At 43.0% G+C, this 21,826-nt stretch overlaps 1 protein-coding gene across 1 annotated transcript in view; it reads left to right on the forward strand.

The window, feature by feature from the left end:
- Positions 1-5,565: 5,565 nt before the first annotated feature.
- The window catches only part of HSPA12B (heat shock protein family A (Hsp70) member 12B), a 30,975-nt gene continuing 14,714 nt past the window's right edge, over positions 5,566-21,826 (forward strand). The window contains exons 1-4 of the mRNA XM_070756519.1: positions 5,566-5,773; positions 13,470-13,531; positions 17,833-17,933; positions 18,149-18,273. Of these exons, the coding sequence (XP_070612620.1) occupies positions 13,489-13,531; positions 17,833-17,933; positions 18,149-18,273 (269 nt within the window). The 5' untranslated portion in view covers positions 5,566-5,773; positions 13,470-13,488. The remainder of the gene's footprint in view (positions 5,774-13,469; positions 13,532-17,832; positions 17,934-18,148; positions 18,274-21,826) is intronic.

Below are 21,826 nucleotides of genomic sequence, written 5' to 3' on the forward strand. Positions count from 1 at the left end.
CAGAATCCCCTACACATCTAGATTTACAATCCTAGGTTTAGAAAGCTGAGAACTACATCGCCTTAAACACGACCTCAGCATAGCCCATAAAATCATCTGCTACAACATCCTTCCTGTCAACGACTACTTCAGCTTCAACCACAGCAACACACGAGCACACAACAGATACAAACTTAAAGTCAACCGCTCCAAACTCGACTGCAGGAAATACGACTTTCGCAACCGAGTAGTTGATGCATGGAACTCACCACCAGACTCTGTAGTATCACCACCTGACCCCCAAAACTTCACCCTTAGACTATCCACTCTTGACCTCTCCCAATTCCTAAGAGGTCAAATAAATAAATAGAATAAAATAATAAAATAAAATAGAATAGAATAAAATAAAATAAAATAAATAAATAAAATTTAAAAATAACATAGAAACCTAGAAGATTGACGGCAGAAAAAGACCTCCTGGTCCATCTAGTCTGCCCTTCTACAATTTCCTGTATTTTATCTTACAATGGATCTATGTTTCTCCCAGGCATGTTTAAATTCTTCCTTCCTTCCTTCTCTTTCTTTCTTTCCTTCCTTCTCTTTCCTTCCTTTGTTCCTTCTTTCCTTCCTCCCTTCCTTCCTTATTCATAGAAACATAGAAGATTGACAGCAGAAAAAGACCTCATGATCCATCTAGTCTGCCCTTATACTATTTCCTGTATTTTATCTTACAATGGATCTATGTTTCTCCCAGGCATGTCTCAATTCAGTGACCGTGGATTTAGCTGGAAGTTTGTTCCAAGCATCTACTCCTCTTTCCGTCAAATCATATTTTCTCACATTACTTCTAACCTTTCCCCAACAAAACAATAAATTAACATAAATAAATAAATAAAAAGAAAGTTGTAGCTAATATAAAATATCGAAGGTGACGTATCTAACATGGGTTGCTCACACAACCCAAGCCTGGCCAAAGCTGGTGAGCTAGAGGAAGTCGGGGAACGGCCCGAGGAGACGACCACGCCTTTCACCCGGCGGCGACATTAACAATGCCGTAGCCCACTTCAAGTTATTTATTCTAGCGCCGGTAAAAACATCCAGGCTATTGTGAGGCAGGAAGCCTGTTGGCCATTTCCAAGCAGGGCGGATCCAGGCTGGACTTTAACCAAATTAGTCCTGGGCTGGGCAGAAGCCAAGATCAATGCAGCCCTCGAGTGACCCATGGCTGGAGGGCAGGGTGGGGGGTGGGATGGAGACCCTACACCGGGAGACGGGAATGGGACAATTCTCCGTGGGACAATATAACACTTATTTTTTTAAAATACCAGGCTCACCCAGAAAGCAATGCGCCACATTTTTTTGTCTCGGCTTACAGTAACAGTACGAATGCAAAACTTTAGATCTATATTATAGTAGTAGATGCTTGGAACAAACTTCCAGCGGGCGTTGCTGGTCAATCCACAGATTGAATTGAAATATGCCTGGGATAAACATAGATCCATCCTAAGATAAAATACAGGAAATAGTATAAAGGCAGACTAAATGGACCAGGAGGTCTTTTTCTGCTGTCAATCTTCTATGTTTCTATTATTTGAATGGTCCGGAGTGCGTGTGTAGGTTTTGCGTTTCTTCGGACAGATAGCGTAGCTGCAGCCGTGTTTCGAAATGGTTTCGAAATTATTATTATTATTATTATTATTATTATTATTATTATTATTATTATTATCTAGGTCCCCAGCAGTCGGGTTTCAGGCCCGGTTACAGCACGGAAACCGCTTTGGTCGCGTTGATGGATGACCTCTGGCGGGCCCGGGACAGGGGTTTATCCTCTGTCCTGGTGCTCCTTGACCTCTCAGCGGCTTTCGATACCATCGACCATGGTATCCTTCTGCACCGGCTGGAGGGGTTGGGAGTGGGAGGCACTGTTCTCCAGTGGTTCTCCTCCTACCTCTCTGGCCGGTCGCATCGGTGTTAGTGGGGGGTCAGAGGTCGACTCCTAGGTCTCTCCCTTGTGGGGTGCCTCAGGGGTCGGTCCTCTCCCCCCTGCTATTCAACATCTACATGAAACCGCTGGGCGAGATCATCCAAGGACATGGGGTGAGGTATCATCAATATGCGGATGATACCCAGCTTTACATCTCCACCCCATGTCCAGTCAACGAAGCAGTGGAAGTGATGTGCCGGTGCCTGGAGGCTGTTGGGGCCTGGATGGGTGTCAACAGACTCAAGCTCAACCCGGATAAGACGGAGTGGCTGTGGGTTCTGCCTCCCAAGGACAACTCCATCTGTCCGTCCATTACCCTGGGGGGGGAATCATTGACCCCCTCAGAGAGGGTCCGCAACTTGGGCGTCCTCCTCGATCCACAGCTCACATTAGAACAACATCTCTCAGCTGTGGCGAGGGGGGCGTTTGCCCAGGTTCGCCTGGTGCACCAGTTGCGGCCCTATCTGGACCGGGACTCATTGCTCACAGTCACTCATGCCCTCATCACCTCGAGGTTCGACTACTGTAACGCTCTCTACATGGGGCTGCCTTTGAAAAGTGTTCGGAAACTTCAGATCGTGCAAAATGCAGCTGCGAGAGCAGTCATGGGCTTACCTAGGTATGCCCATGTTTCACCATCACTCCGCAGTCTGCACTGGCTGCCGATCAATTTCCGGTCACAATTCAAAGTGTTGGTTATGACCTTTAAAGCCCTTCATGGCATTGGGCCAGAATATCTCCGAGACCGCCTCCTGCCGCACGAATCCCAGCGACCGATTAGGTCCCACAGAGTAGGCCTTCTCCGGGTCCCGTCAACTAAACAATGTCGGTTGGCGGGCCCCAGGGGAAGAGCCTTCTCTGTGGCGGCACCGGCCCTCTGGAACCAACTCCCCCCGGAGATTAGGATTGCCCCTACTCTTCCTGCCTTCCGTAAACTCCTTAAAACCCACCTCTGCCGTCAGGCATGGGGGAACTGAAACATCTCCCCCTGGGCATGTTTAATTTATGCATGGTATGTCTGTGTGTGCGTCTGTTAGCATATGGGGTTTTTTAAATATTTAAATATTTTTAAATTTGTCTGTTTACTTATGATTTATTTCTACATGTTGTGAGCCGCCCCGAGTCTTCGGAGAGGGGCGGCATACAAATCTAAGTAATAATAAATAAATAAATTATTATTATTTAAACAATGTCGTTTGGCAGGCCCCAGGGGAAGAGCCTTCTCTGTGGCGGCCCCGGCCCTCTGGAATCAACTCCCCCCGGAGATTAGAACTGCCACCACCCTCCTTGTCTTTCGTAAATTACTCAAGACCCACCTATATCACCAGGCATGGGGGAACCTCCCCCAGGCTTTTATATTTTATGTTTGGTATGTATGTGTTGTTTCGTTTTAAATGATGGAGTTTTATATGTTTTTTCTCTTTTAATATTAGATTTGTTCCACTGTAACATTGTTTTTATTATTGTTGTGAGCCGCCCTGAGTCTTTGGAGAGGGGCGGCATACAAATCTAATAAATTATTATTTATTATTATTATTATTATTATCATTATCATTATCATTATTGTCAATACAACACAGCAAACGAGATCATTATGCTGGATTTCATATTTCATTCCCAGTCATGTGTGCCGATCCCAGTAAAGCGGCCTTTTGCAATTGACAGGTGGAGATTTTGTCAATTCCGATGGTTTTCAAATGTCCGCTGAGATCCTTTGGCCCTGCGCCCAGCGTGCCAAGGACCACTGGGACCACTTTCACAGGCTTATGCCAGAGTCATTGCAGCTCGATTTTTAGATCTTCGTATTTCACTAATTTCTCTAGCTGCTTCTCCTCAATTCTGCTGTTCCCCGGGATTACGATGTCGATGATCCATACTTTCTTTTTCTCCACAATCAGGATGTCTGGTGTGTTATGCTTCAGAATTCGGTCAGTCGGAAGTCGGAAGTCCCACAGTAGTTTTGCTTGCTCATTTTCGACCACTTTTTCGGGTTTATTTATTTATTTGTTTGTTTGTTTGTTTGTCAAACAAGTATAGTATTATAGTACATATTAACATAAGTAGAACGTAGTAATAGAAAGGATAATAAGACAGTCAGACAGGGACATTAGGCACATAAGTGCACTTATGCACGCCCCTTACAGACCTCTTAGAAAAGGGGAGAGGTCGATTGTAGAATATGTAAGGTTGAAGATTTTGGGGTTGGGGGAAGTCCAGTAATAAGTTCCAGGAGGTGACCCCTCTATTGCTGAAATTATATTTTCTGCAGTCAGGTTTGGCGTGATTTACATTCAGTTTGTATCTATTATGTGCTCTTGTGTTGTTGCTGTTAAAGGTGAAGTAGTCACTGACAGGGAGGACATTATGTACATTGTCCCACCAGTTCTTTGCCGCTGGTAGATGGAAGTTCTGGCACAAGCTCCAGTATTATTATATATATCCAGATTTATTATATATATTATATATATCCAGTATATATATTATATATATATTATATATATTCCGTACTATTACATATATCCAGATTCCTAAGAGGTCAGTAAGGGGCGAGTGCAAGTTCACTAGAGTGTCTTCCGTCCCCTGTCCTATTGCTCTCCTATATCTCCTATACCTTTCTTCTATTCCTATACTGTATTTATTTATTTTTATTTATTTATTCATTTGTCCAATACACAAATACATAGGAAGAAAAATAGACAATATATACTAGTAATATATATAAGGGTAAAGTGAACTTAGAGGAGGGGATATATGAAAGGAAGAGAATATATATGATAAGTGAGAGAAAGGAAAGACAATTGGACAGGGGACGAAAGGCACACCAGTGCACTTATGTACGCCCCTTACTGGCCTCTTAGGAACCTGGAGAGGTCAATCGTGGAGAGTCTAAGGGAGAAGTGTTGGGGCTTAGGGGTTGAGACAATGGAGTCCAGTAATGAGTTCCACGCTTCAATAACTCGATGGTTGAAATCATATTTTTTACAATCAAGTTTGGAGCGGTTTGTATTAAGTTTGAATCTGTTGCGTGCTCTTGTGTTGTTGCGGTTGAAGCTGAAGTAGTCATTGACCGGCAGGATATATATATCTCTTCTTCTATTCTTTCATTGATATGTTCTATTACTATAACTTCTTTTCTATTCTTTCTTAGATATATTTTACTATGAGTATCTCCTCTATAACCATCATCATGTATTTTACTATGTGTGTGTATATATATATACCCACTAAAACCCTCATTGTGTATTGGACAAAATAAATAAATTAAATAAATAAATAAATAAATATTATTTGGCTATTCCGATTGCTTTGGCACATGGCCTCCTGTTAGGGTGCCTCTCCCCACTCCAGACGTTGCCCTCTACATCCCACACATTCCTACCAAGGAATCTGGAGTATCGGGAGACACCCCCCCCTCCTGTGTTTGGAGGACGGAGGTGGGGAAGGGAGGGCACCCTTGTGAGCGAGCGAGGTTTCTTCCTGGGCAGTTTCAGTTACAGCCCCCCCCTCTTTAGGAGGAGTGAGTGGTGGGACAGCCCTCCTCCCCTTCCGCACATCTGCAGCTGGGTTGGGACTTGAACGGGGGCCAAGAGTTGGGCCGGGCCAGGATAAGGGGGTGGGAGGAGAAACAAGCTGCGAGAAGAGCCCGAGAGAGACTGAGAAAGGAGGAGTTGGAGGAACTGGAGGTTGAGTAGCTACGGAGTAGAAGAAGAAGAAGAAGAAGAAGAAGAAGAAGAAGAAGAAGAAGAAGAAGAAGAAGAAGAAGAAGAAGAAGAAGAAGAAGAAGAATCCACGGAGGGAGCCTCAGACAAGGTAAAGAGGGGTGTGGGGAAGGGTCTTGGGTCTACTCCTCTCTTGGCATCTTCTGGTTTGGGACTTTGCGGAGAACTTCCTTGAACCAGTGGCCAAGAATCTTCTGTAGGTTCCCAAATGTTCAACAAAGGTGGAGGGCAGGAAGTAAGGAATGGGAGGGGGCTTGAGAAGGTGGTATGGCTAGGCTTGGACCCTCTCCTCTTTTGTCTTTCTGCAACCAGGGCGTTCGGTGGGTTGGGGCGTTGCTCTTGGAGATTAGAGAGCTTGGTTGAGCTTCTCTTATTGGAGACCCCTGGAAGGCTAGGACACTTGACCTCTTTTGTCTTGAGAGGGGGGAGAAGGGGGCTACTTTGTAAGGAGGTCATCAAAAAGGTCCATAAATACCTCCAGGGTGGTTCCCAGACTCCTTCAAGGGGAGAGAAGGCGAGAGGAACACAACATCTGGAGAAGTTCAGGTGGACTTCCAAACGGGATGCAGATTGTTCCAGGTGTTTTCCTGGACGTTGAGAAAAGTGGGAGACGGTTTCAACAGCTCCGCATGGAGCAGGGGCTCCTTGGCCCCAGTTGGCCACTTCCTGCCCCACCTGGGCTGCCCTCCAAGTGCCGCAAATTCCACAACCAGCTTTGGGAAGGAAATAACGGAAATTGGAGGTGGGATTTCAGGTTTTGCAAAGAGATGTTGGCTCCTTTTGGACCCCCCTCCTTCTGGGGAGGGGTCTCCTCCCACTTTGGGCCTCCGAGTTCCTGATGTTGTAATCTCCGTCCTGGAGGAAAACGGTTCCAGCTGAATCCCTGCCAGCCTCCAGCTGTTTTAAATGCAGGAATGCTACAGAAATCCCCCTGTTGTAATAGGTCTGGTTCTTTGGTGAGTGCTTGACCAGTTATCCATCTGTCTGTCTGTCTGTCTGTCTGTCTGTCTGTCTGTCTGTCTGTCTGTCTGTCTGTCTCTATCTATCTGTCTATCTGTCTATCTGTCTATCTGTCTATCTGTCTATCTGTCTATCTGTCTATCTGTCTATCTGTCTAACTGTCTATCTATCTATCTATCTATCTATCTATCTATCTATCTATCTATCTATCTATCTATCTATCTATCCTATCTATCTATCTATCTATCTATCTATCTATCTATCTATCTATCTATCTATTTCTCTATCTATTTCTCTATCTATTTCTCCGTCTATTTCTCTCTCTCTCTCTCTCTCTCTCTCTCTCTCTCTCTATCTATCTATCTATCTATCTATCATCTATCTATCTATTTATCTATTTATCTATTTATCTATCTATCTATCTACAGTATCTATCTATCTATCTATCTATCTATCTATCTATCATCTATCTATCATCTATCTATCTATCATCTATCTATCTATCTATCTATCTATCTATCTATCTATCTATCTATCTATCATTTATCTATCCTCTATCTCTATCTATCTATCTCTATCTATCTATCTATCATCTAATCTATCTATCTATCTATCTATCTATCTATCTATCTATCCATCTACCTATATACACTGATCAAAAAAATAAACGGAACACTTCGACAACCCAATATAACTCCAAGTAAATCAAACTACTGTGAAATCAAACTGTCCACTTAGGAAGCAACACGGACTGACAATCCATTTCACCTGCTGTTGTGTACATTCAACTTTGTACAGAACAAAGGATTCCATGAGAATATTTCCTTCCTTCAGATCTATGATGTGTTATTGGAGGGTTCCCTTTATTTTTTTTGAGCAGTATATATTTTAAAAAGAGGAAAAAGTTTTTGGAGTTTGGGGAAGAAACCACAGAGTCAGGTAGTGAATTCCAGGCATTGATCCCTCTGTTGCTGAAGTCGTATTTTCTGCAGTCGAGTTTGGAGCGGTTTACATTGAGTTTGAATCAATTACGTGCTCGTGTATTGCTGCGGTTGAAGGTGAAGTGGTCATTAACAGGAAGGACATTTTGGTATATGATTTTAGGAACTACAATTAGGTCAGATTGGAGGCGACGTGGTTGTAAATGATCTAATTCAGTATTTCAATCTGGTGGAATAAGGTTGCAAGCGGAGGAGGGAAGGACTCATCTTGTGAAATATTTCTTGATTGTATTAATGTCTGATATGCAATGCAGGTTCCAGACAGGTGAGCTGTATTCCAGAATTGGTCTAGCAAATGTTTTGTATGCTCTGGTTAGTGGTGCAATATTGGCAGAGAAGAAGCTGTGTAAGATTAGATTCACAACTCTTCGTTAGAAAGCAAGACTGGGAGGACTTGACCTCTGCCATCTTTGCTCGGGGAAGATGAGGTCAGTTGAGGTCAGGGGCTTCAGGGGCTGTGAGGGACCTCCGTCTAGTTCCAGGAAGAACTGGAGGTCGGTCCAGAAAGAGGGTTAAAAAAACATTTGTCTGGATAACCAAAAACAAAATGTATACAAATATTTAAAATCTTGATTGTGAATGCACACTCAAATGAAAATGGAGAAAAATTGAGATAAAAATACAAACTGTTATCAAATGTAAATATAGTTATTTATTTATTTGTTAGATTTGTATGCCGCCCCTTTCCGTGGACTCGAGGCGGTTCACAACACAATAAAACAATTCATGACAAATCTAATAATTTACCATTTAAAATTTAAAGTAGTTAAGAAAACCCCATTTTTAAGCAGACATACCTACAAACATACCATACATCAATTATATAGGCCCAGGGGAGATATCTCCATTCCCCCATGCCTGACGACAAAGGTGGGTTTTGAGGAGTTTACGAAAGGCAAGGAGGGTGGGGGCAGTTCTAATCTCTGGGGGGGAGCTGGTTCCAGAGTTGTTTTAATGAACCATTATACCACAGAATAAATATAGTTGAAAGGAAAGGAAACATAGAGAAGTGGATATTGATAATTTAAGGAGACTAAAGTGTATTAATAAGTAGGAATTGAAATGGTTGCAAATGAATGAGCTGCAAATAATAAAATATCCTGCTATATAGCAGGTATCTATTCTAAGTTCTGATACCAAAGTTACTTAATGTATAAAGCATAATGCTTTATTTTGTCTTGTTTGTATGTATGTATTCTTTCTTTTTATGTTGTCTTGTTTTTATCAATGTAAATAACCAATAAAGATTTTTTTTTAAAAAAAACTGCTTTATAGAATAGAATAGAATAGAATTCTTTCTTGGCCAAGTGTGATTGGACACACAAGGGATTTGTCTTCGGTGCAGATGCTCTCACTGTACATAAAATAAAATATACATTTGTCAAGAATCATGTGGTACAACACTTAATGATTGTCATAGGGGTCAAATAAGCAATGAACAAACGATCAATATTAATAAAAATCTGGGTACAAGCAACAAGTTACAGTCATACTCAGTGGGAGGAAAAGGATGATAGGAATTGTTGATGAGAAAAAACTAGTAGAAACAGAAGTGCAGACTTAGTAAAAAATTTGACAGTGTGGAGGGAATTATTTGTTTAGCAGAGTGAGGGCGTTATGAAACGACGTTTGAGTTATCCCTGTGAAAACGTAGCCACAAGAGACACCGTTGGATGTCACGTCTCTTGGCCAGCTTCAAAATGTGAATCTGGGTGGGGGGCACAGATTGGGGGGGGGGCTTCTGCCATTTGAATGCTCGCTCCGTTTAGTAGGGAAATCCTGCAGAGGCGGCAACGGGCCTGGTTTGCAAGGCCTATGGAGTATCAGGGATGCCATCGACTGCGGCTGCTGCAGTGTTGACAAAAAGGAAGATAAACAAACCCCTGGGCTGCTTTGATGCAAAGAGGCGCTCGAAGGGGCCAAGGAGTAGCTATGGGTCTGCGGGAGAACCCCTTCCTTCCTTCCTTCCTTCCTTTTCTTCCTTCCTTCTTTCTTTCCTTCCTTCCTTCTTTCCTCCCTTCCTACTTTCCTTCTTTGCTTCCTTCCTTCCTTCTTTCTTTCCTTCCTTCTTTCCTTTCTTCCTTCTTTCCTTCTTTGCTTCCTTCCTTCTTTCCTTCTTTCTTCCTTTCTTTCTTTCTTCCTTCCTTCCTTCCTTCTTTCTTTCTTTTTCTTTCTTATTTTTTCTTTCCTTCCTTCTTTCTTTCTTTCTCTTTTTCTTTCTTTCTTTCCTTCCTTCTTTCCTTCCTTTCCTTCCTTCCTTCTCTCTTTCTTTTTCTTTCTTTTTTTCTTTCTTCCTTTCCTTCTTTCCTTCCTTCCTTCCTTCTTTCTCTTTTTCTTTCTTTCTTTCCTTCCTTCTTTCCTTCCTTCCTTCCTTCCTTTCCTTCCTTCTCTCTTTCTTTTTCTTTCTTTTTTCTTCTTTCTTCCCTTCCTTTTTTCCTTTCCTTCTTTCCTTTCTTCCTATCCTTCCTTCCTTCCTCTTTTTCTTTCTTTCTTCCTTCCTTTCTCTCTTATCAATAGCATTTAGACTTATATACATACTGTACCTCTTCACAGTGCTTTGACAGCCCTCTCTAAGTGGTTGACAGATTCAGCCTCTTGCCCCCAACAATCTGGGTCTTTGTTTTACTGACTTTGAAAGGATGGAAGGCTGAGTCAAACGGAAGGAAGGAAGGAAGGAAGGAAGGAAGGAAGGAAGGAAGGAAAGGTTAGTAGAAGCAGAGCAATAGCAGACATATATGACAGCCCTCTCTAGGCGGTTTATAGAATCAGCCTCTTGCCTCCAACAATCTGGGTTCTCGTTTGACCCACCTCGGAAGGAGGGAAGGCTGAGTCAACCTTGAGTCAACCGGTGGTGAGATTTGAACTGCTGAACTACAGCTAGCAGTTAGCTGAAGGAGCCTGCAGTGCTGCACTGTAACCACCTTTTCTTTCTTTCTTTCTTTCTTTCTTTCTTTCTTTCTTTCTTTCTTTCTTTCTTTCTTTCTTTCTTTCTTCCTTCCTTCCTTCCTTCCTTCCTTCCTTCCTCCCTTCCTCCCTCCCTCCCTTCTTTTCTTCCTTCCTTCCTTCCTTCCTTCCTTTCTTCCTTTCTTTCTCTTCCACCCCCTTAAACTGCTCTGGGAAGCTGCCTGGGCAGCCGATAAAGTTTTGCAACAAGCAGCGGGCAGCTCCGTTCCTGTGTCAATTCCTTTGGTGAGCAAAACAAAAGTCCCTCTCACTCAAGCTGTCTTGCAGGAGAAGCCCTACTAGAATAACAGACTGGGAAGGGACCTTGGAGGTCTTCTAGTCCAGCCCCCTGCTCGAGCAGGACTCTCCATCCCATTCCGGACAAAGGCTGGCCCAATTTCTTCCGGCCTCTTCTCAGTCATTTGTCCAGAACGGTGAAAGTTCTCCTGCTCGATCAGCGGGTTGGACTAGAGGACATCGTGGGTCCCTTCCCACGCTATTATTCTGCCCTGCCCTCCTTCCAGCAGCTCCGGCCATTTTGGCTGCCCTGGTGTCAGATCTCATTTCCCCATCCGACCGCACCCCGTCCAGTCCCGCCCGGCCCTTCCTGCCTCTTTATTCGGAGGGTGGATTAATTATGGAAACTGTGCAGCGGAAAATCTGGATTTCAAAGAGCTTTTTCCCCCTCCCCCCAGGTCTGACTTCAAAGAAGGAAGGTGTGACTTGGTTTCCCCAGCTGTGCTTTGGAAGAGCTGCTCCTTGGCATGTTCATAGCAACCTTTGAGCTTCTGTGAAGTTTCAGGGGGTGCTCGGGGGCCCTGATTAGAGCTGCTTTTCATTAATATTAGCTATTTTTTCTTTGGACCAGTCCTTGGTTTCTCCTGTACAGAATAGAATAGAGGAGAGGAGAAGAGAGAAGAGATAATGACTAGACTAGACTAGAGTGGAAGAGGAGAGGAGAGAATGACTAGATTAGATTAGACTTGACTTGACTAGAGTAGAATAGTGTAAGAGAAAAGAAAAGGGAAGAGGAGAGGAGAGAAGAGAAGAGAGAATGAATAGAGTAGAGTAGAATAGAATAGAATAGAATAGAATAGAATAGAATAGAAGAGAGTGGAAGAGAGGAGAAGAGAAGAGAGAATGACTAAACTAAAGTAGACTATAGAGTAGAGTAGAGTAGAGTGGAAGAGAGAAGAGGAGAGGAGAGAAGAGAAGAGAGAATGAATAGAGTAGAGTAGAATAGAATAGAATAGAAGAGAGTGGAAGAGAGGAGAAGAGAAGAGAGAATGACTAAACTAAAGTAGACTATAGAGTAGAGTAGAGTAGAGTAGAGTAGAGTGGAAGAGAGAAGAGGAGAGAAGAGAAGAGAGAATGAATAGAGTAGTGTAGAGAAGAGTAGAGTGAAACAGAGAAGAGGAGAGGAGAGAAGAGAAGAGAGAATGAATAGAGAAGTGTAGAGTAGAGTAGAGTGGAAGAGAGAAGAGAAGAGAAGAGAGAATGACTAGACTAAACTAGACTATAGAGTTGAGTAGAGTAGAGTGGAAGAGAAATGGGGAGGGGAGGGGATGGGAGAGGAGAGAATGAAATTAGAACAGAACAGAATAGAAGAGTTTATATGAATTTTCTTGCCACCGTTGTTACGTGAATCGCTGCAGTTGTGAAGTTAGGACCATGGCTGTTAAGCGAATCTGGCTTCTCCCTCTTGACCTGAGCCTACGGATGCTGCAGCAGTTATTAGAATAGAAGAGAAGAGAATAGAAGAGAATAGAAGAGAAGAGAAGAGAAGAGAATAGAATAGAATTTTTATTGGCCAAGTGTGATTGGACACACAAGGAATTTGTCTTGGTGCATATGTTCTCAGTGTACATAAAATAAAATATACATTTGTCAAGAATCATGTGGTACGACACTTAATGATTGTCATAGGGGTCAAATAAGCAATGAAGAAGCAATATTAATAAAAATCTTAGGATATAAGAAACCTAGGATATTAAATGTGAAAAAGGGCCCTGTCCCTTTTTTGCAATTCCGGTGTAACTTTCAATGCTCACTAAATGAACTCACACTAAATATAAGTCAGGGCTGCCTAAAATTTAGAGCCAAACCATTCTGAAATCAAAATCGCCACAAAGCGACTTGTTTTTTCCTAAAAAGCCATTTGGAATCCCAGCTTGCAAAAAAACACAACAAATATTCTATTTTCCACCCCCACCCTCCTTTGTTCCACACACGGGAAAACGATAGGGAGGTAACCAATAGACACAATCAAAATATTTGTGCAATTATTATCTCCAGAATTGTGTTTGTCGTCGAAAATAGCTGTTCTGGGGCCTAAAAAGAGAAGCAGCTAAATACGGATATCGAAGCAGAGAGGGGGAAAAAATTAAAATGACAACTGCAGAGATTAAAATAGCAGCGGACACAGCTGATTGAGAGCAATGGAGAGAGTTGTGTTAAGGGGTGTGCAGAGCCATCTCTGAGTTGTCAAAGATACACACACACAGAGGAAACTTGGAGTTCTAGGAAATAGCCCAGAGATATGAGTAATGATGTGAAGTATTGAAAGCCAGGTACATTATTTTCTTTGGCAGACATCTTCATCAAAACATTCCCAGTCATTCCCAGTTAAATCAGTCAATACATATATAATACTATAAGTCTTATTTGTCCAGCTTACAAATACATAAACCAGCATTTGCACACAAGTTCTTACTACAGCAGTCACAGAGAAATAACAAAAATAACAGAGAGAGAATCAGGCTTCTGGCGCTCTCTCATGGTTATACGTAACACTAACAAAATGGGTCTAGGGGAGTTGGACTAGAAGACCTCCAAGGTCCCTCCTGGCTCTATTCTGATCGATACCTTCTCCCTGTTTTTCAGGCAGGAGAGTGATGTGAAGATGTCAACTCTTGCGGTTCCCACCATCCACACGCTGAAAATCGGTAAGGGAACAGGCCATGTCCCAGCTTTGATCCTGGTGAGGGTCTCTGAGCGCTGGATTCAGGGTTGGGGTGGGGGCTCCTGGGAAGGGAGCTGGGATGCTGCTATGACCAATCATCTCCTCATTCATCCACATCTGTCTCTCTCTCTCGCTATCGATCCAGTATTCCTCCATCCATCCATCCATCCATCCACCCATCCCTATCTACCTATCTACCTATCTACCTATCTACCTATCTACCTATCTACCTATCTACCTATCTACCTATCTACCTATCTACCTATCTACCTATCTACCTATCTACCTATCTACCTATCTACCTATCTACCTACCTACCTACCTATCTATCTATCTTCTCTCTCTCTCTCTTTCTCTCTCCCTACCTCCCTACCTATAATCTATCTATCTATCTATCTATCTATCTATCTATCTATCTATCTATCTATCTATCTATCTATCTATCTTCTCTCTCTCTCTCTTTCTTTCTCCCTACCTCCCTACCTATCATCTATCTATCTATCTATCTATTTATCTATCTATCTATCTATCTATCTATCTATCTATCTATCTATCTATCTATCTATCTATCTATCTATCTATCTATCTATCTATCTATCCACCTACCACCCAAATTGGGTGTTCTGGATTGGAGCTCCATTTTCGCTACCCCATTGTGTTTCCACCCCCCCCCCCCCCAGTCCAGTCAGCAGCCCACGCCCCCCCTCTCTATCTATCTATCTATCTATCTATCTATCCATTCATCCCTCTATCATCTCATTCATCCACAGCTGTATCTCCTTCCATTCATCCACAATTCCTCCATCCGTCCCTCCATCTAGCCACCATCCATCAACTCTCTCCCTCCTTTCCTCCATCCCTTTCTCAAGTCAGCCAGCCAGCTAACACCTCCCCCCCATCCATCCAATATCCATCTCTCCATCCACCATCCCTCCATCGAAGAGCCTCAGTGGTGCAGTGGTTAGAGCGCAGTACTGCAAGCTCCTTCTGCTGATCACCCATCTTCTCAAAAGTGGCTCCAAACCAGCCTGGAGTCTGGTTCCCTCCTTTTCGTTCTCCTGCCTGGTCTAGCCGGCCTCGAAGCCAACTTCCTTCCGAGTCTTGCAGGGCTCTTGAGCTTTGAACTTCTTTCTGGAGAGAAAGGATTGAAGCCGCCTCCCAGACATGACCGACCTGGCCTGGAGCGGCATTGTCTGCTCACAGCTTGCATTGGGTGTAGCTGTCTCGCTTGTTGGCTGAGGCTCAACCCAACCAGCCCTCATTGCTGCCGATACAGATTGCGTTACAGATAACACAAGTTGGAAGGCACCTTGAATGGTCAGGGGTCCTCAAACTATGGACCACGGGTTGGATACAGCCCTCCAAAGCTATGTAATGTGTGGTTGTGAATGAGATGGTCGACTGATTTTAATATATATGGGATTTTTAGTAGTAATTTTTTAATTAATTAGATTTGTTGCCATGCTGTTTTTGTATTCTGTGAGCCGCCTGGAGTCTTCGGAGAACGGCGGCATACAAATCTATTATTATTATTATTATTATTATTATTATTATTATTATTATTATTATTATTATTATTACACCGCCCCATCTACCCGCCGGCCTCCACCCTCCGATGTGCACGCACACGAGATTTTGACAATGTTTTCATTCTGCGCCTGTGCAGAAATCTCACGGTCCCCTTGTGAGATTTCAGTGTGTTTTTGCTTCCTGCTCATGCTCAGAAGCAAAAACACACTGAGAGACGCGTGCATAGCACATGAGAAAACTGAAGCTGCACACACACCAAACCGGTAGCAGCGGTAATGGCAATCCACCCCTGTTTGTATTAGTTTAGTTTAGTTTAGTTTAGTTTTATTGGATTTATATTCCGCCCCTCTCAGCAAAGTCGCTGGAACTGGGACGCCCCACCTCCATACTGGGTCCTTCTGGGGTCCCCAGGGGTTGACGGTCGGCTGATAACCCGAGACTGGGCCTCACGGTGGCTCCTGTCGGCCAGGAAATGTCCCCGCTGTTCGGGGTGGAGATGGAGCCCTTGGGAGGGAGGGAAGCAATTAGCCCGAGGCCTTAATGGGAACCATGTGTGGAGTAAGCAGAGCCTCCGAGGTGCCTCCGCCAGCCATTCCCCCCTCCGCGTGGGCGAGATCAGCCTTCCGGTATTCAATGCTCCCTGGCAATAAATCCTGCTCCCTCTTGTTTGGCCTGTCAGTCAATGCCAAACACCCCTGCAAGTTTTCAAGGGTTGCTCTGCCGGACAAAGTTGGACGGATACATTTACTCTGATCCAAAGAAGGGGGCTGTGTTAGGATGGGGGGGGGCAGGGGTGGATTGGATAGGATAATTATTCTCTGTTTTCTACATGCCATTCCATTATTTGGAGCTCTGGGCCACGGGTGTCAAACTCTTTTTTTTCTGTGTGCATGTAAAATTATTTTTTTTAAAATATTTTTCATTTTATATATCAATACGTGTTGTACCTTAAACAGCGAAGACAAGAAACAATGGATGGAGATTTATCAAGGAAAGAAGCAACGTGGAATTAAGGCGAAACCTCCTGACAATGAGAACAATCGACCGGTGGAACAACTTGCCACCAGAGGTTGTGGACAGCTATTCGTCTGGAATGATATAATGGGCCTCCAAGGTCCTTTCCAGCTCTATTCTGATTGATTTGTAGTCCAATCCCTGTTAAATAATGTATTTAAATGACTTTTGTCCTATTCTATGGCCTTTCGGCTGCCATTGTTAAGAATCCTGGCAGTTGTTAATTGATTCATGCAGCTGTTAACCGAATCTGGCTCCCACTCAACCCCAGAATTTGCTTGTCAGAATCCAGCTGGGACAGTCGCAAAAACCATCCTAAGAACCTGCCAGTTGCCAAATGTATGAATTTGGACCATGGGGAATTATTATTATTATTATTATTATTAATAATAATAATAATAATAATTGGATTTGTATACCGCCCCTCTCCGCAGACTCGGGGCGGCTAACAACAATGATAAAAAAACCAGCATGTAACCATCCAATTAATAAAAACAACTAAAAACCCTTATAGTAAAACCTAACATACACACAAACATGCCATGCATAACTTGTAATGGCCTAGGGGGAAATAATATCTTAACTCCCCCATGCTTGGCAATAAAGGTGGGTCTTGAGTAATTTGCAAAAGACAAGGAGGGTGGGGGCCGTTCTAATCTCTGGGGGGAGTTGATTCCAGAGGGCCGGGGCCGCCAAAGAGAAGGCTCTTCCCCTGGGGCCCGCCAAACTGCACTGTTTGGTCGACCGGACCCGGAGAAGGCCAACTCTGTGGGACCTTATCGGCCGCTGGGATTCGTGCAGCAGAAGGTGGTCCCGGAGATAGTCTGGTCCGATGCCATGAAGGGCTTTATAGGTCATGACCAACACTTTAAATTGTGACCGGAAACTGATTGGCAACCAATGCAGACTGCGGAGTGTTGGTGTGACATGGGCATATTTGGGAAAGCCCATGACCGCTCTCGCAGCTGCATTCTGCACAATCTGAAGTTTCCAGACACTTTTCAAAGGTAGCCCCATGTAGAGAGCGTTACAGTAGTCGAGCCTCGAGGTGATGAGGGCATGAGTGACCGTGAGCAGTGACTCCCGGTCCAAATAGGGCCGCAACTGGTGCACCAGGCGAACCTGGGCAAACACCCCCCTCGCCACAGCTGAAAGATGGTTCTCTAATGTGAGCTGTGGATCGAGGAGGACGCCCAAGTTGCGGACCCTCTCTGAGGGGGTCAATAATTCTCTCCCCCCAGGGTGATGGACGGACAGATGGAATTGTCCTTGGGAGGCAAGATCCACAGCCACTCCGTCTTGTCTGGTCTGGGGGAATTGCTGCAATGGGTTGTAACAAAGTTTGCAACAAAGTTTGACCACTAACAAAGGCAGAGAGGTAGGATTAAAATAAAGAGCCCCTCACCCAAGACCCAACACAGGACGGAAGCCATTAAGCCACAGTTGGAATTGTCCATCATTCTTTCAGAACCTGAGCCCCTTTCATTGCACAATAAACCCCCAGAACAGTTGAAACTTCAGAGAAAGCTATAAAGATCCATCCACTCGTCCGGCCATTTTGCCAGCTGCCCCAGAACGACATGCTTTTGTTGCTCCTGTCCACCAATAAACGGACCTCCTTTCCATTCGGCCTCCTTTCTCCCAGCTTGGAACCGAACCGGGTGGATTTTACTTCCGACACCCTTATGTTTCTCTCGAGCTCTTTCTAAGCGTCCGTTTTGTCCTTCTCTTCCTTGCCAGGCACAAATGGGGAGCGGTCTCGGACCCCGTCTCCCCCGAGTTCTCCCGGGCTCCACAGCGACAGCTGCAGCATCGCACCCCTCACCCCATCTCAGTCCCCGGTAAGCAGAAATCTTTCCCTTCCCCACCACCAAATCTTGTCAAAGCCCCCGGCCCAAATAGGGGATAGGTGGGCTTGTCGAGGGGTTCTGGACCCCCGGAGTTGTGCTTAAAGGGACGGAGGTTCTGGAGCCCCGATTGGAGCCTATGGACTCAGGCCCGGAGGCTGTCCTTGTGGGTTCTCGGGCATCCTGGTGTGTATGTGTGTGTTTTGCAGAGGAATGACATCCGGAGGCGAGAGGCGGCGTCTTTCGGAGTGGTGGTGGCCATCGACTTCGGTACCACTTCCAGCGGCTACGCCTTCAGCTTTGTCAGCGACCCCGAGACCCTCCACATGATGAGGTAGCCTCTGGGGCAGAATGCTGGGTCTTGATCTCAGTGTCTCGGGTTTTTTCTCCTCTTTCTCTCACTCTTTCTCTCTCTCTCTCTTCTTTTTCTTTCTCTCTCTTTTTCTTCTTTCTCTCTGTCTCTTTTCCTTTCTCTTTCTCTCTGGTTCTTTCTCACTTTCTCTATTATCTCTTTTTCTCTTTGCCTCTTTCTATCTTTCTTTCATTCTTTTTCTTCCTTTTTCTCTCTGTCTATCTTTTTCTCTCTTTATCCCTCCCTCTCTTTTTTCTTTCTTTCTTTCTTTCTTTTTTTCTTTCTTTCTTTCTTTCTCTCTGTTTCTCGTTTCTTCTCTCTTCTCTTTCTTTCTCTTCTCTTACTCTCTTTGCCTCTTTCATTCTGTATCGCTTTCTCGCTCTCGCTCTCTTTCTCTCTCCCTTTCTCTTTTTTATCTCTTTTTCTATTTTCTCCTTCTCTCTTTGCCTCTCTATATCTTTCTCTCTTTCTTGCTCTCATTCTTTTTCTTGTTTTTCTCTCTCTTTCTCTCTGTCTTTCCCCATCTCTCTTTCTTTCTCTATGTTTCTCATTTTCTCTCTCTCCTCTTTCTCTCTCTCTCTTTTCTCTTTCTTTCTCTTTGCCTCTTTTTCTCTTTCTTGCTCTCACTCTTTTTCTTGTTTTTTCTCTCTCTCCTTTTCTCTCTGTTTTTTCTTTTTCTCTATCTTTCCCCCTTTTTCTGTTTCTTGTTTTCTCTCTCTTCTTTCTCTCTTTCTCTTTTCTCTTTCTCTCTTTATTTGTTATTTATTTATTTATTGGATTTCTATGCCTTTTTGCCTCTTTCATTCTGTATCTTTTTCTCACTCTCACTCTCTTTTTCTCTCTCGCTTTCTCTCTTTTCTCTCTCTTTTCTCTTTCTCTCTTTGCCTCTTTCTCTGTATAATTTTCTCTTTCTTGCTCTCACTCTTTTTCTTGTTTTCTCTCTCTCTCTCTTTCCCTCTCTTTCTCGCTCTCTTTCTCACTTTCTCTCTCTCTTCTTTCTGTCTTTTTCACTTTTCTCTTTCTCTCTTTGCCACTTTCTCTCTCTCTCTCTTTCTCTTTCTTGCCCTCATTCTTTTTCTTGTTTTCTCTCTTTCTCTTTTCTTTTTCTGTCTTTATTATTTTTATCAGTTCATCTATTAATCAATGTATCTATCCTTTACAATCAAACTTACAAAAACCTATTTTCATTCTTTAGCTATACATCTCCATTTATAAACATCAGTATATACATCATTATTTATATATCATTTCTTTTTTCTATTTCTCCTATCCAGCCAATTATAAAACAAATTCCAAATGTCAAAATAATCTGAATCCTCTTTCTGGTTTAAATTCCATTGTTAATTTATCTGATTCTGCACATTGTAAAATTTTCCTAATAATTACATTGTCTGTTGATACATCTCCGTTTCCAGTATTGTGCCAGTGATAATCTTACTACTGTTAGTATGTGTATTATAATATACCAGTGGGTTTTTTCCCCCCAAGTTCTCTCTCTCTCCCTTTCCCTCTCCTTCTCTCTCTCTCTCTCTCTCTCTCACACACACACACACAAATACCCAAAGACAGAGAGATATTTATTCTCCAAACCTCCTCCACAATCCTTGGCACGTGTCTCTGGATATTCCATGCATGAATGAGCAGAGAACATTTTTCCATCACGAGCCTCTCTTCAGGCCCAAGACCTGTGCCAAGGGAGGAAACTCACCTGTCCAGGTGTGTTTGCGAGAGAATGCACCCAGCACTAGTATCACCATTGCCCTGCCTGCTTGGGATTTCGGAATATGGGCTTTGGATTGTTTCTGGAGGACAACACAAGTCTCTCTCTCTCTCTCTCTTTCTCTCCCCCTTTCTCTTTGTTTCTTTTTCACTTTCTCTCTCTTTTTTAATCTCTTTTTCTCTCTATCCTTATGTAGCTAAAAGGGAATTAAGTCCAACCTTCTGCTGAATTGTGTGGACCTTTATCTACCATATAGGGGTAGGAAAAGCAAGTAGAATGCTTGGCTGCATAGCTAGAGGTATAACAAGCAGGAAGAGGGAGATTGTGATCCCGCTGTATAGAGCTCTGGTGAGACCCCATTTGGAATAATACTGTGTTCAGTTCTGGAGACCTCACCTACAAAAAGATATTGACAAAATTGAACGGGTCCAAAGACGGGCAACAAAAATGGTGGAAGGTCTTAAGCATAAAACTGATCAGGAAAGACTCCATGGACTCCATCTGTAGAGTCTGAAGAAGAGAAGGGAAAAGGGAGGACATGATCGAAACATTTAAATATGTGAAAGGGTTAAATAAGGTTCAGGAGGGAAGTGTCTTTAATAGGAAAGTGAACCCAAGAACAAGGGGGCACAATCTGAGGTGAGTTGGGGGAAAGATCACAAGCAACGTGAGAAAATATGATTTGATTGAAAGAGTAGTAGATGCTTGGAACAAACTTCTAGCAGACGTGGTTGGTAAATCCACAGGAACTGAATGTAAACCTGCCTGGGATAAACATAGATCCATCCTAAGATAAAATACAGGAAATAGTATAAGGGCAGGCTAGATGGACCAGGAGGTCTTTTTTTGCCATTAATTCTTGCTCCTCCTCCTCTTCTTCTTCCTCCTCCTCTTCCTCCTCTTCTTCCTCCTGCTCCTCCTTCTAGCACTGATAATATTACCTAACTGGGTCATGCCACATCTACCCTGTTTCCCCGAAAATAGGACAGTGTTTTATATTAATTTTTGCTCCCAAAGATGTGCTAGGTCTTATTTTCAGGGGATGTCTTATTTTCCCCCCAGAAGAATTAAGTCTTCCACTAAACAATTAATTTATAATAAAACTTTAAATATGGTAAATTGGAACTCTTATGTCTATCAATCAAAAATTTAATAAATAAATATATCAAACACTATCAATGCCACCAATTACTAGTTTAGCTTATAATTATTAAATTATAAAATATACCCAGTAAAATTATTCTAACAGGTTATATAGATTCCTATGCCTATGGTTATTTGGAACAGGATATTAGGGGGAAGATAAAAGCAAACAGAGCAAATAAGATAAAGTTTTGAATTATTAACTTAGACTATCATCTGATTTCTATGTTACTTATATATTTTGCTTCTATCTTCTTTTATGTGTTATCTAAAAGAGACAAATTGATTATTGACAATAACTATAACTGGGCTAAAGAAAATTTACATAGTTTTGGAAGAATATATAGATCGAGCCTGTACTCGCCTATATTTTAATTTGTATTTTTGATGTATTGTTTTTCTTTTCTTTTTGTTTGTATTACTTCTTTTTTCTCTTCTTTTTTATTTCTTCCCTTTTTCTGTATTATATTTGTAAATGAAATTATTAAAAAAAATAGAGGGAAGACGGTATACGTCTCCTACGTCTTACTTTTGGGGGGTGCCTTATATTAGGCAATTCTACCAAACCTCTCCTATGTCTTACTTTCGGGGGTGTCTTATTTTCAGGGAAATGGGGTAGGATCCTATGAGAAGAGTCTGGACACAGCTCCGGCCCCAGTTTTACATGGTTAA

This window comes from Erythrolamprus reginae, chromosome 7 (assembly GCF_031021105.1).
Source record: "Erythrolamprus reginae isolate rEryReg1 chromosome 7, rEryReg1.hap1, whole genome shotgun sequence".
Lineage (NCBI taxonomy): Eukaryota > Metazoa > Chordata > Lepidosauria > Squamata > Dipsadidae > Erythrolamprus > Erythrolamprus reginae.